Source organism: Aptenodytes forsteri, unplaced genomic scaffold (assembly GCF_000699145.1).
Source record: "Aptenodytes forsteri isolate BGI_AS27 unplaced genomic scaffold, ASM69914v1 Scaffold99, whole genome shotgun sequence".
In the NCBI taxonomy this organism is placed as follows: domain Eukaryota; kingdom Metazoa; phylum Chordata; class Aves; order Sphenisciformes; family Spheniscidae; genus Aptenodytes; species Aptenodytes forsteri.
The window spans coordinates 567,433-582,643 of record NW_008795321.1 but is presented as its reverse complement, the minus strand read 5'-3'; the positions used below and the strand labels follow the sequence as shown (position 1 = coordinate 582,643).

At 41.9% G+C, this 15,211-nt stretch overlaps 1 protein-coding gene across 1 annotated transcript in view; it reads left to right on the top strand.

The window, feature by feature from the left end:
* Positions 1-15,211, top strand: part of ARHGEF28 (Rho guanine nucleotide exchange factor 28) — a 114,865-nt gene that overhangs the window by 53,483 nt on the left and 46,171 nt on the right. The window contains exons 9-13 of the mRNA XM_019472243.1: positions 5,093-5,223; positions 7,669-7,970; positions 10,462-10,606; positions 11,899-12,010; positions 14,257-14,337. Of these exons, the coding sequence (XP_019327788.1) occupies positions 5,093-5,223; positions 7,669-7,970; positions 10,462-10,606; positions 11,899-12,010; positions 14,257-14,337 (771 nt within the window). The remainder of the gene's footprint in view (positions 1-5,092; positions 5,224-7,668; positions 7,971-10,461; positions 10,607-11,898; positions 12,011-14,256; positions 14,338-15,211) is intronic.

Here is a 15,211-nt window from a genome sequence, read left to right as displayed (position 1 = left end):
TTTTTTTTTTTTTTTTTTTTAAATACCTCACTTGTTGTAAAGCACTGTATACAGATCTGGTGTTTGCATGTTAAAGTATTGTATCTTGTTTCCCATCCCTGTTAATAGTATACCAACACATGTGGCTTGTATGCACAGCTGACCATATATGTGGTGTTGTTGGAGCAAGAAGGTGCTCTTGGGTGCATGTGCATGTTTTAGTGGTAAAGTCCAAGGGTTCACTTGTGCTTGGGGAACTGAAATCCTGGCTGCCCGTGGAGTGGGAGAAGTGCGTCTGCAAGGAGACAGCAGGCTCATGATCTACGCTCGTGATCTATGTTTTTTTTCTGGTAGTAACCAAACATGGCCAGTTGATCCTGGCACACAGTTGTGGGGCACGTACCTTGCAGCTGCATTTCCCTCATGCAGGAGTTCAGGTCTCAGTGAACAAGAAACCTGTAGTGCCTGGCGGGAAGTGGTGCAGGATTCTTCTTCCCCACCCCAAAAGTCGTGAAGTCATTCTTGTGTACCTGTGCTGGGTGCTCCAGCTGATCTGGGCAATGAAATGTCAGCCTCATCCTTTCCCCTCTGAACCAGCAGGCTGTTGGTTTCCTGGTCTGGGGTTGCTCCCCCTGGGAGGCAGGGAAGCTGTGCAGACCTCCGGTGGGAGAGTCCAAAGCGGAGAGTCTCACACCCCACTTTGCACCATACGCATCAGTGTTTTCAGATTTTAAGTTCCCTGCGTGCTTCAAGGTCAGCTTTTGTCCCTCCTAGGGGACCTCTCAGGCTGGGTGGTGGAGCCCCTGCCCTCCCCTGAACTCCTTGGGGCCAGCAGGAGCCAAGAGCAGGCTGTGCACCTTTGGGGCCATGCATTGCAGACTCCCTCCCTCCTGCTGAGGCTGCGTGTGTATGACATAATTAAAGGTTAATTAGGCTCAACAGAGAATGTGAACGTAACTGTGTCTTAGTGATTGGGCTGGGGAGGGGGTCTAAGTTTTGTTCCTTGCTGCAAGACCCCTAATGGTATTTATTTTGTTATTTAATGTGAAATGGCCATAAGGCAGGTCTCTTCTCCCCTCCCCTTGTGCTGCATAGTCCTAACTGTTCAGAGGCAGTGACTCTCAGAGCCTTTTTGGGGGCTTTAACAACCTTCAGGGGTGCTGGGAATATCTGTCTCTGACAAGTCTGTCCCACTGTGCTGGGAGGTAGGAGTTATGCGCCAAATCCACTTGGGCAGAGGTGGGAATTGAAACCGAGCGTCCCGTATCTTGGGAAAGTACTTTATCTGTTGTGCTGTTGTATAAAATGAGACACCAACTCATTTCTGTTTGTGTATTCTTCTGTATAGTAAGGGAAGGTGCCTGCTTCAGGAAGGGAGGTCAGGGCTGTGAATCCCGTGCTGGAAAGGGATGCTTTCTCGCATCCCATGCTTAGGTGGCAAAGATCAAAGTCAATGATTGACAAGTGTCTTTATCCTCAGTGTTTCTTAGTGGCTACTTTAGGACCACATCTTGAACGTGATGGTATGATTTCTAGCATCCAGATGCCTGATGCTCTCCACGCAGTATATAGGAAACCCAGTGCTTTGGTTTCCACTCCATAGATTTAGAACAGTTAAATGTTCGCCTTTGTGACAAGAGCACATCAAAGCCTACCTCGCTTTACCCTCCGTGTAATGCTATTCTTATGTACTTGCTTAATTTTGCTCTTACGAGTAGTTGCACTGTCTGAATGAAGCACTAAGACACCTGAATTAGGGATGCAGATCCCCCATTGAAACTTGTCGTATGATCCACATCTACAGATGTGCATGGCACTTCAGTCAGGCCCTCGCCAGGAACTTGTGGACTTCTTTCTCCAAATTCAGGTGACCATTTCTGGATTGAGAGGAGTATTTCTGCAGTCCTGCATGACCTACAGTCTGCATTTTTCACTGACTTCATAGCTCTGTTACTACCAGTTATACATTAACCCCTGCTCAGATTGCTGGGGGTAAATGTGATGAACTGTCTGAAAACTATTCATTGTATCTAGAGAAGGGAATTTGTAATTTCTTTCCTGGCTCTCAGCTTGGTCATGTTGATGTATTTCACTTCTCTCTTGCTGTGTGCTCTCTCATAGAATGGTTTAAGTTTTCATTTTTGTGGAAAAACAGTCAGTGTTATGTTCTTGCCATTTTCCGACACAGGTCATTCAAGGCTATACATTTTCTTACGCCAACATAAAGCATGTTTTGAATTATTGCTATGATGATCATGTGGGTTTTTTTTAAAGTATTCGTATAAGCTTTTGTGCCTGGTAAAATGTGCAGCCTTTGCTGTATAACTTTGGTGACAACATGGCAAAAGATGTAGGGAACCTGTGCCTAGTTATTCATTGGTCAAGGCCTTTTATTTTATCCATGTGTGGGGATTATCCTTCCCAGCACTGTGGCTTTTGTTCACCTACATCTAAATAACGCATACATCTTTCTCAACTGTTTACCAGGCAGATGGCAGAGAGCCACAGGCTCTGCTAAAGGAGACATGCCTTCGTTTTATTCTTTTTCTGTGGCCATGGCATGGTATACAGCCAGAGAGCATTCAGCTCTGGCAGGAGGATCAGCTTGGTGAGCTGTGCTTGCTGGGTTGTTTCAGTACCAGAGCAACTCAGCTGTGTCATATTCGAGTCATTTTTAGTTTAGTAAGCATCTTGAAGTCCATTACCGACACTTTTCAGAGCTAAAACTCTTTGGGATGCCTTCACTCTCACAAGAAGTGCCAGTTTGCCCTGGCAGTCTTATCTGTCTTTCCATAAGCTGTGCTGAAGATTTGCATCTGTAACGAGAATAAGCATTTTGAATGGGTAGGGGAGATTTTTGAGACATTTTGTTTGAAAATGCATTTTGTTGATACTCCTCATCTTTCAGGCAAGGACAGCCTTGCTGCATGTTACTACTGGTACTCAGTGCAGCGAGCTGTTACCTGCTGCCATGTTAACCTGGAGGAGGGTCTGCTGATGGTCCCTGTAAGACTGAGATGACACGTAGCCAGCGAGGCAGGCTGGAGGCAATTAGTGGGGCTGTAGGAATGCAGTGTGTGATGAGGATGTTTGGAATGGTTTTGTTACTTTTTAAACTATGCTGGCCTGTCCAGTGGAAATCAGTTACTAGCACAGTCAATGTATAATTAATAATGCTCTCCCCTGCATTCAGCAAAGTCTTGAAATACTTCCCTTGTTACAAAGTTAGTTTGATGTAGTTGTCCCGTCACGCGTGTTTGAAGTTGGGCGGTGGAGTTGGGAGTAAGGAGGTGGTACAGTGGGGTCATATTGCAACATGAAGCCCAAAATGACCTTCTACCTTTTGTCTGTTCATTTAAAACCCCAACGAATATTTGTTTAGACATCTCACCTTTAACAACAGACTGACCGGAGCATCACCAGAAAAACATACGGTGTTTAGCAGTGATAATCAATAAAGATTTACTGATGGAAAGTACTGCAGATAACATATTCTTACATATCTTGTTGTATTTTCAGCAGATTTCTTCAGAAGTTGTTACTTAGGTTGTTACTCTCTTACAGAATTTTAAAATAATGTAAAATGTGGTATTAGTAGTTGCTATATAAATAAAAATGTGAAGTAACAGGGATTTTGTTATTTCTGGCTTGGGACATGTAATTCATAGTGCAGTCCATTAACTGACTGTAGAGACCTCAGCAGTGGGAACTGTTGCTGAAGTCAAGAAACTGTCTCCATAGGCTCGGGTTTATGCCGTGATTCGGGAACGCCTAATGCCTGGGCTGTTTTTCAGGGGTATGTATTGAACCTTTGCAGCATAGCACTGGAGCCGAATACCACCCTTGCCAGTTGTACCCAGTGGGTTTATATACAAGAGGGAGCACATGGTGGGGAAGGTAATAAGCATACAAGAAGCAATGGAGAGCCTGACTTTTTTTTTTTTTCTTCCTGGTTGTTGGTTTAAGACCAGCCCTTGGAAAGCTTTACTTGCCACAAGAAAGCACTGCCAGTTTTGCCAAATCACATTTCCGTCTGATTTTAGCTGCCAAAGTCTGATGAACTGCTGTAGAAAACAATGCTTTTATACTATTTATAAACAAAGACTTCGGGATCTTGGCAGATATAAGGAAATGGTTTGTAGCTTTAGCAATCCTCAAGATGGCAGTCACTAAAATCATGTTAAAATTCTTGCAGGAGAGAGAAGCAAAACGAGACGCGTAAGGATGTTTTAATGGTATGAGATCTTGCAAGGCCTTCCAGGACTAGAAACCAAATAATTCATAGAGTGCCATTTCTAAATGGAAATTTCCAGTTTTCTCTAAGTGTAGAGCTTACCATTCTTGGGCATTATGAGATAGAATCTTAAAAGTAAATAAAAGCTGTGGAGTAGCATTGCAGTTTTGGCAGTGGTCCGGGACTTTTTTTTTTCCCAAAGGAACAAATGCCTTAGACCTTGACAAGTGTAGTTTCTAATCCAGTGCCATTTCTTCATTATAACTTTTCTTGCAATCTGATGGCCGTAGGCATCTTGGATGGGGCTTTGAGTGACCTGGTCTAGTGAAATGTGTCCCTGCCCATGGCAGGGGGGGGTTGGACTAGATGATCTTTAAAGTTCCCTTCCAACCCAAACCATGCTATATGATTCTGTGATCTTCCAAAAGCAGTTACATTGCTTTAGGAATATAGCCTGGGGAAAGTCTTTAGTGATGCCTTTTCCTTTCCACCTTTGCAGAAAATAAATTTCTGATGCAGACTAAGAAGGATTTTTTGCATAATTTTCAATAACAGACAAACTGGAATTAAGTTTATTGAGAGTTTTGATTTCAGATATTTTGCTAACCAAGATACAGGAACAGTTATTTTTAAGTTATATGAATGATTCTGTGGTACCTTTTAGAGTCTTGTCAACTATAGGCTTCTTGGAACATACAGCAAGTGTTAGGCAATTGCAAAATGGGCAGATTTTTGGGTGTCCACACAAATATTACTCAAATTGTAATCTTGCGATCTGGTGCTTAATGTTTAACTTTGCCATTTTATGACAGTATAGGTACATGAGAAGAAAATGGGTTGAGATTTAATGGCATATTTTCCACAATTTCCTTTTTCCAGAGCAGAGGCACTCTACCCTTGATGTTCTCAGGAAACTCAAGGCTCCACCTACTTTCTTTGCTGCAACCAGACTTTCTGCCATGCTGAGTGGAAGCGATGAAGTATATGCAAACTGCATGGTGGTAGACCAAGTAAGCTTATGTTTGAACTTTTGGCAAATTTTCCGTTGTCTTGTGTTAAAGTAACTTATTTGTGTGGTAGTAGGATCTTCTGGATTTGTCAGCAGTGGTGTGCGGCCAATTAGTAAAGCTCCAAAATAAAACCAGTAATACCTTACTTTTCGCAGCTGTATTTTGTAACCCATTTATGAGGTCCCTTTTAATAGATTCAGTTGATGATAGGAATTATTCTCCCTAGCCTGTAGGGAGAACTCTAAGGCAGCTCTTACTGCTTTTTCTGTGTGTTTGTGAGCTAGATGGTGTTTGCCTCTTTCTAAGAAACATTAACACAATGTAACTTGCTCATGTGTACTTCAGATTTTCTGAATTCCATGTACATTCACAAAAGAGACAAATTTGCTGATGCTGGCTCGTTTCAGAAGTTAATTATAAGCTCATAGCTAAGCTTATAGGCTCAACAAAAATAAGATATTGCTGAAAAGGTAAAGTCGATGTCCTACAGCTGGCATGGAGCATTCTGATACTGGAGATCCTGAATTAGTATTCATGTTTCTGATTTATTTGTCACCATAACTGGAGATAAACCAGAGTGTCCAGACCAAATTATGTTTTACATCGCCATGTTGCACCTGAAATCCCTCCCCCAGAGTCACACTCAGATAGCATAACTTGGGCAGGGGGGACTAGTCCAACTCTTATGTATAGTGGTTGTGTGTAGTTAAACAGCTGCCAAAATCTGGTGGCGTGTAGCTATGTTTCAGTGATGGTTGAAGTGATTTATTTATTTGTAACCTGCTGTGGGCTCTCCCTGGGGTGAAAGTTGGAATATAGGAGTAAGAAATGATCAGGTCATAGTGTTAGAAGAAGGCTGAGAGTTTGCAAGTGTGATTCCCACCCCCCCTTTTTTTTTTTTCCCATTCCCTGAAACACTTCAGCCACTGCATTCACTGCAGATCCAGTTTGTTGTGACAGATGAGTTGGAAGTTTCAGTCAGAGGCCAGCATGTTCAAAATGTACCTAAGGTTACTGAGAGATGCATGAAATAATGACCTAGGAGTGAGCAACTGGCAGGGGACTATACATGCAGTCTGTGAACCCATGATTTTAACAATATCCAGGTTGGAAGGACTGAGCTGCAGAAGTGCAGCTCCGTTACAGATGCAGATGTTACCCGAGTATATTGCTCAGGGGTCCTTCAGCTTGGATTACTAACCTTTGCTCAATACGTAGTGACATTCAACTTTGTTAAATTCCTGATTGGGGCCAAATTCTCCCTTAAGCACCGCGCAAGCAGGAGCTGGAGCAGCTGCTGGAGGAGGTCTCTCTGGTACCAAGGGGAAACGCTGCCTGGGCGGGAATAACTTTGAAGGGAGGAACAGCTGCGTAAGACCTTGGAGAAGCATTTTACCTTCGTGCATCTCATCTGCACGATGCAACAGAAGTACTTCCAGACTTGGATGCGCCGTATCTTTGAATGCAAATATGGGCTGCTGCAAAAACGCCAGCAGTTCTTTCTGTCTTTTACTAAGAGAAACATCATTACAATGGAGATGAAAACACATCTCAAGTGGGGCTGGAGAGGAGGAAGTCAGCAATCTGAAAGACCAGGGCTTTGGAGACACTTGCAGTCCTTCCCTTCTTCTTGCTTTTATACAGGTGCTTTTTGGAAGTTGAGTGTTTTCACTGGCCATGTGACTTTTCAGTATTATTCAGCATCTAGATAGACGACAGTAGTATCTAACTAAAAGACTGACAAGAAAGTGTATTTTTAATATCTTCTGCAGAGTCAACAGGAGAATTCAACCTCAGTTGCACAAAGAATTATTTGTTACCAGAGTCTGAATCCTGATTCCTGTACCTGAGAAAACATAATTCCCAACTCCATTCCTGTCTTTGTACAAGAGGAGGGGTGCTTCATGCCCATAATTGCTTAATGGCAAAAAATAAAGATTCCTTTCCCTTCCTCCCCTGGAGAACTTCCGTTCCAGGTCATGTATATTTATCTCAAAGCTTAGGAAATTGGTGCTGGAAAATTAGAAATGTGTGATGTGTAGGCTGATTTTTCCAAATTAAATTGCACAATGTTTGAATTCTCCTCCATATGTCTCCCACACTAATGTATTATGCATATTTTTTGCTTGACTCAAGGATATTTTTTAATAAAAGCTATAAATATATGAATTGATACACTTAACAAAAGGTATAAACATGAGTGAGAAATCCATTAGACTTGCAAATACCAATTCATTGCTACTCTAATTATGGAAAAAAGTAATGCAAGGTCTAGAATCTTGTAGCCATGTAACTTGCCTTCAATTCATGTGCTGTAAAAAGTAATAGGGGGAAAAAAAAGGCAAAACATATAACCATAAATAAAATGGCAAACTAATCTGGTCTTTGTTCCCTGACAATACATCTTGTTACTGCCTCTTACCAGCATTCATTTTTTGTCTGCAGGCTGGAGATTTAAAGACTAACTATGTTCATGGAGATGGTGTCAGCAGTGAAATGTGTCTGAATCCAGCCAACTCAATCCCAATGGCTAAGAGCTCTTCGTCTCCCTCCCTCGAGGAGAATGACCAATATATATATGTTCCAAATGAAGGAAATCAAAGGCCAATGGAAAATGGAGAAAATGCAGGTTTAAGACATGCTGTTTCACCTTCTGATCCTTATGTAGCAGATTCATACCTTCCATTCAAGACCCATGGATTTATTAAGGATCGGGGCCAACTTTATGCCGACATCAAAAAAAGAAGGTATGCAATTGACTTGATGATATAGCCAGAATAAGGATTATTTATGATAACCTTTTATTTCAAAAGATGAAGCAGAATCTGGAGTAATAAATATTATTACTGAGGTAAAATCACTGTTTTCAGTCACTGAAAAAAATTCCAGCAGAATCTGGAGTAATAAATATTATTCACTGTTTTCAGTCACTGATATTTAAATTGTCTTAATGATCTGTTTTCATAAAATAGTTATGAAGACATTTTTAACAAATAATAGGTGTCCTCTAAGTAAATTAATTTTTAATGCAAATTTATACTTTTATTCCTTATGTACCGTATTTTAATACCGTATGTATTCTTTAAAAAAAAAAAAAAATCAGCTGCTCACTGTAAGAGTTTCCATTGTGGCATTTTTGTTCAGAAACCAGAATTTCACCCTAGTTTTCCTCAGTTATATTTTCCATTAAGAAAATAGTCCAAAATCTGTTGAACTCTCTGGGAATCTTTCCATTCTTTGCACTGGCCTGTAGAACAGCCAACTTATTCCTGATTGCATATATTTTTTTACCTCAAAAGACACGGTGCAGAGTACAACTCGTGTTTCTGATAGGTTCAGGCTGTTTTCTGTTCTTTTGCTGGTACACAAGGTTTGCTGCCCGCAGAGCCAGTTGCCTGAGGACCCTTCTCCAGATGGCTTTAGGTTATGCTGGGAACTGGTTGGCTTCAAGAATGCAGAGAACTTTGAAGATGAAACTATAATTTTTATTTTTGACGATTAGTAAATTTCCTTGATAAAAAGGTTTTATTGCTTCTCTGGATAGAAGAGGCATGAAATCAATTCCTTCTTGTACAGGAGGAAATTTGAATCTGTCTCCCACCTTTCAAGAGTGTTTGGACTAGTTGGAGGTAGGGCATCAGATCTGTGTAAAAACAGTAAGGAAGCAGTAGTGTCTGTTGTCAATTAAAGTGGGCAATAACATTTTCTCTACCTTAATTTTGAGTTTCTTATGCAACTATAAAGTCCCACTAGGAGGAATCTTTTAACACAGATAAAACAACAAATGTCAGACTAAGAGTTGTTCTTTCCCAAACCTTTTATTTTTGCTAGCTATGGGGATATCATGTAGGTTACTATAAATAATATTCTGCCTCTCTGTCATAAACATTTTTCTCCTATACATTTTTATATATTCCCACCTTTTTTAAGACCTAGGCCCAGGTACCTGTATATGACCTTTAAGAGCTTATGTGAATTTTCAGAGAGATGTGATTGACCTTAGTATGTCAACTGTAAGTGATCCATAAGACTATCAGTATGTAATTCCAGCAGCATCTTCCTTGAAGTATCTGAGGTGATGTGGCAAGTTACTTAGCAGATCTTTAAACCAGCTTTTTATGTCAGAAAAATTCCCCGGGTAAGTTACCCCCAGTAAGACACACATACTTGTCTGTTGACATAGACATGTATTGCTTTTCCAATTTTAAAATGTGACAGTAGCTGATAATGCAGTTAAATAACTTGTTTCGGAGATGTCACATGGGCTATTACTAGGAAACATTGCGAAAGATGGTCTGCAGAAGTGTAATAAGGAAGTAGTTTTGGACTACTGTGTGTGAAGGAATTGTTGTGCTATTATTCCTGGTAGGAACTCTGGCTATTTAGAAATACCACACATAATTTAAAGTTTTATGTTGTAAGGCTGGAATGTTACTGTGAGCAGTCAACCGTTCCTTCCAGTCACTCTCACGAAGAGACCATGAACTTGCTCTTACAGCTAATGGGACCCACCCTGGGAAACCCTGGTACTGCTGAGAAACCTTACTGCACTTTCCTGCTCAGGAACCCTCGCCAATCAAATAATCTCTAAGTGTTTAAAGTATTGATTTAGCCAGAGGTTTTTCAGTCTGTTTATAGTCCTATATGTTTTTAAGTTTATATCCTTTGAAATGAATCTCATAAACTCAGACCCTCCATCTCCCTTGTTAGTATTCTCTTCCATCCTCCATCAAGGCACAGGTGTAGAAAAAAAGATGTCTGTGAATAGCCACATCATATCTTTCAAATACACAGATGCACAAAATATCCATATATACCCACATATCTTAATACTGAAATCTGAGCTAGTTGACTCAGTTCTCATCATCTATATAGAGAGGCAGGTACATGTGTGGAACAAAACATTTCATTTTAAGGGAGATGCTGAACATGGGTCTGAAAATCATCCTCCAGAGGTGGCTGACTGTGGTGGGAGTCTGCGTGATCATTGGCAATGCAAACATCTGTACTGCAGATCCACAAGGTTGGGTCAGACAAGTCCTGTACAGAGTGACTGAGTACCTTGACCAGGTGACTGCAAACCTGAGAGGGGACTCAGCGTGACTTACCTGACATAATCCTGGCGGTTTGGGTTGTCATCGATCAGAGTATACAGCAGTATCTTTGCTTGTTGCATTAAGGTTGAGATGGATTGTTACTAGAATTCATGTGGATTAAAGACTTCATTGTCTGCTTCAGTTCAAGTCTCGATGACCTTGAAGTAGACGGCGGAAGTGCAGGTGTTTCGGACAGATCCCACGTTCACTACCCTCCTCTCGGCTCTTCAGAGGCCAAGGCTTGTAGCAGAGATGGCTTAGACTTACCTACCAGTCTGCAGCCTAAGGTATTTGGTACTATCTTGGTTTGCATTGTTTTCTTTTTAAGTAAATCACTGAAAACATGTGAGAAACATCTGAATCTGAAGGGAAAAAATGAGTTCCCAGTTGGCAGTGCTAGTCCTTCCAGAGAGCAGCACGCACAGGGTTGTGGAGCTGGAGCTCCCTAGTTGTGTCCAGGCTCGGCAGCAGCCGTGGGAAGGGTCCATCAGAGATTCGCTTCAGCTTTGAAAAAAGCATCATTTATCAGAAGCCTTTCAAAGGAAATATCTCAGGTTCAGTGAATCAGCATTTTCTAACCAAAATATGTTTAGTGAGGAAATGTTTAACCAGCTGTAGCTATGTGAAAGGGTAACAGCTTTGTAAAGTACAAAACTAGCCTGCCCCCCGTTTTAAAACAATTGCTAGACTCAGGGAAATTCAGTTGGGTTTTGTGCATTGACCAGTGCAAATCTCTTCTCTTCATTATGGTTTTCTGAAGTATCCTGGCTACATTCATTTCCAGTAGATCATGGTGCCATTTCTGAGATCTTCAGACACACACATAGAGTTATTTTTTATTTGTAGGGATTCTTTATGTTTTTATGAGACAGACTTCTTGCCACTGTAGAGCTCTATCTGACCTTCAGCAAATAATTACATGAAGGGAGAAAAAGAGTCCAGCACAACCACTGAATTCTGTTAGAGCTACTTTTAAAAACAATAAGATAAGCAGTTTAGGAGTAGGCTCTGTTGAAATGTAAATGATGTATCAAAAATCAGGGGGTTTCCTTTCAAGCCTTATCACTGACATATTTGGGCATCTGGAAATCTTTTCCCATACAATAAAAAAAATACAGAGAGAAAAGAGAAAGGGGCTAACTCCTGACATCAATAATTACCAAGGCAGGGCGTTAGTCTACGTGAAATGTCCTTCAGGTATTAAAGTACTGAGCTTAATGGCTCCCTTGGTAAAATAATATAGCTTGGTTATCAGATATAATGGCCAACAACACTATTTGGATGGCACTTGCCACCAAACTGGAGAAGAATGTAAGCTTTCTCTTAGTCTTAGCACCCACAAATTATTTCCTGAAATATACAAAAATTTATCATAGTGGAAGTATGACAGACTTCCTAAGAATTCAAATGAAGTCATCAAAAACTGTACTTCAACTTAAAGCTTTAATGAAGCCAAGAAAATGTATGTGTGTGGTCAGCAATCTTTCTTTCAGAAATTCTGTCGCTGATTTATTTTGTTTCTGTTGCTGGTGCACTTCAAAACAACACAAGTTTTAATTTGCTGCTATATTTCTTATAGGAATGCACAGTGTCTGGGATTCGGTCACGTTCTTATTCCTGCTCCTCACCCAAAGGTTTATTAGGAAGACCTCGCATTCCTCGGGACTTCGCAGTTGGGGATTCGAATGAAGGTCAGTGCTCTGCCTTTGCACCTGCTCAGCCTCATCCCTGCTTCAGGCCCAGTGCTGATGGCTTTACTCAGGCCTGTCCCCCACACAGACCTCACCAATGTGCATGAAAGCAGGGTTTGGTTGCCTTCGGGTACCCCTGCCGTCGTCCCTTGCTCTTTTCCTGTCTACTGCCCTGTCATGCCCTCCCCTGATACAGCAGCTGATCTTCTGGAGGGCACACAAACTGGGAGAACATTAGTCAGAAAAAGTAACGCAGGCGAGGGCAGTAATCTTTTCGGAAAATCCTTACCCCAGCCTCCCGCTGGGTGCCCGGCAGAGACTGCTAGGAAGCTCAGGATGACACAGGTGAGGCATGAAAGAGGGCGGATGGCCCCAGGGAATCTTGCGTAGATCCCAGGGAATCTCTGAAACATGGATGGGCTATTGTCATTTCGACAGGCTGGGGAGCAAAACCCACCCTCTCCATCAAGTGGAGTCAGAGATGTCTCTGCAAGAAGCTTGTAATTTTTTACAAATTGTTTCTAACATGCTTTATTTCTAGACATATAGTTTCATATTTAGAAGGCAACCCACACTTTTCGCAATGAGGGTATTGGTTATATTTGAAAACCATGCAAAGTGTGAAATATGTATGCTGTGCTTTTCAAGTAGATCACATCACTTAAAAAACACTTGCATTTCAAGAGACTTGGCCTCTGTCCCTATAACCCTGTCCATTACCATACTTCTACCTTGTCTCTCCCTCCAGTATACCTTTAGCTTTCCACTAGTGCTGAGCAAGAGGCAGGAGTTACAGTGAACCAGATGGGATGGACACCCAGAGAAGTTGTGGATGCCCCATCATTGGAAGTGTTCAAGCTCAGGTTGGAGGGGCTTTGAAGCAACCTGATCTAGTGAAAGATGTCCCTGCCTGTGGCAGGGGGGGTTGGACTAGGTGATCTTTGAAGGTCCCTTCCAACCCAAACCATTCCGTGATTCTATGACACTGAATGTTAAAACACACAGAAGTTGTGGAAATGTTGTTAACTTTGAAACCAGTTAACAAACTTGGAAGCTGTTGGGAAGGTGAGATGGAGAAAGCTGATGGGCAGACATCCAGTGACTGCAGACATCTTTTTTCCTCAAGAAACTGTGTTAAGCAGTGGAGCAAATAACGTGTTTGTGGTTGCTGAAATTCTCTGTAATATTTCATGTCCCCTTGTAAGGAGGAGTATGTACTGCAGCCTGCAGCACGCAGCTGTGTTGTATTTTTCCCCATCACTTAATGTATTTGTAACCATTTGTATCCAACAGATTAGGTGAGAAGTCTTTGGCAAAACAAGGCAGAAGAAAAAGAGGGAAGTATGTCACAGAAGTAGAGGATGGCAGATCAGCAAAGCCCTGTGGCATGTGCTTAAAGTTAAAATAGAATTCCCTTGACCTTGCAGCTAAGGGATTGTTGGTGACACAGCCTGTTAAGCTTCATCCAGACATCATTACCTGCTCTGAACTGATCTGGGCTTGGGCCCATGTCCTGTTCATTCTCTCTCCCCTTCCTCCTGAGACAGTCAGTGCTGGACCTTTACCTGTCTTGTGGAGAAGGTGGAAACACTTTCCTGTCCATGCTTGGGAAACAGGCTGTTCTGCAGCCTGCACCGCAGATGTGGTGTGCTGCTGGGAGGGGAGGGTGGTGGTCTGCTGAGGTTCCTGCTGGCGCTTCCCTGCCACCAGCACCTCCTGCCTTGTCCCTTCCTTGCCAGCATTTTGTGGGGACAGGGGCGTTGAACAGAGTGTTTGGCAGCTGGCAGTGGTGATTACTGTGTGGGGCAGGCACAGCTGTGCTCGCTTTGAGCAGTTGCAGCTGGGTATGGGACTAGCCCAAGAGCTTGGCCCAAGAAGCTGGGTCAGATAGTTCATCCTGATTTCTGTGGGCTGTAGTGGGATTGTGTCTGGGTCTGTGCACTGAAAACCTACCCCTTCCCCTCTGCCCAGCTGCCAGCGCTTTGGACATCTCGCTCAGCCCTTAGCTATGCAGGAGGGAGGTGCAGCTGACCTTGTACGTTGCAATGAAGCGTAAGCGAAAGCAGATGAATGCAGGATAGCAACAGGACGGTCTTTCTTGCACAAAGTATGAGAAAAAAGAGGGAAATCACCATGCATTTCTGATGGAAGCTTTTCAGTATGCTCAGGTTTAAAACAACTGCCTGCTTTTATTCGAGACGGTATTACCAGGCTGTAACAGTAAAGGCATTGTCCCTGCTCTGTAGATGGTGTGCTCATGAACAGTGGTCGATCCCTTCTTCAGGCTCTTTCACTCTCTAAGTCAGTGTCTCTGCTCCACCCTTGTAGTAAGTACCTCAATGCCACCCTCACAGTGCTGTTTTGCATGAGGCTGTCTTCGTCTCCCATGGGTACATGGACTTCATTTCTTCCGAAAGCATCCTGCAGCACAGGTTGTGCCTGACAACTAACTGAAATGCCCTTTTAGTCTCTTTGTTTCTTTGGTAAAAATTCTAGCTCTCACTAACCTGAAGTCTACGTTTGTCTGAAGACACGCTGATTCAGTGAAGCATGTTTAAGTTTGTATCTAGCTTTAAAGAAGGCATAGTCTGATGCTTTGACTTAGGCAGGTATTAAAGTATCTTTCTGAACCATACCTGTGGCAGCTTTGCAAAAAATGTCTGCAAAACGGAATGGCTTCTAATTTAGAAATGGTAGAGTGGTCTCTATTGTTTTTTTTTCTTTCTTCCAAAACAACCCAGCTGAATTATTTATCTTTTGTTTTGCTTTTTGCACGGTTTGTTGAAAAGTATCTCCTTGAGTCCTCTCTGTTGTTTCTAGGGTGTAAACTTGTAACATGTTACACATCCTGCGCAGTACATAGACTAGTAATATTCCTCTTTATGTAGAGGGATATAATTTTTTTTAATACTATAGATAAAGCTGCATAAGAGAGGTAGTTGCAAATGTTAGAAGAATGTCATTAAGACATTTTACAACAAATTATGTAAAAAGCAAAATGAAGTGTGAATCATTCAAGTCTGGGTTGTTAAGAAAAACAAAAGAAATATTTTTTGTTATTCTTAAAAACAGACTGTTTGCAGAAACTGGCATTCACTGATATCCATCTCAGTACTGGCAGATTCTGTCAACTAAACAAAGCTTAGTAGGCAGTGGTCTTACCCTAGGAAAAGCTGCTTCTAATGTATATATGTTTTTGCT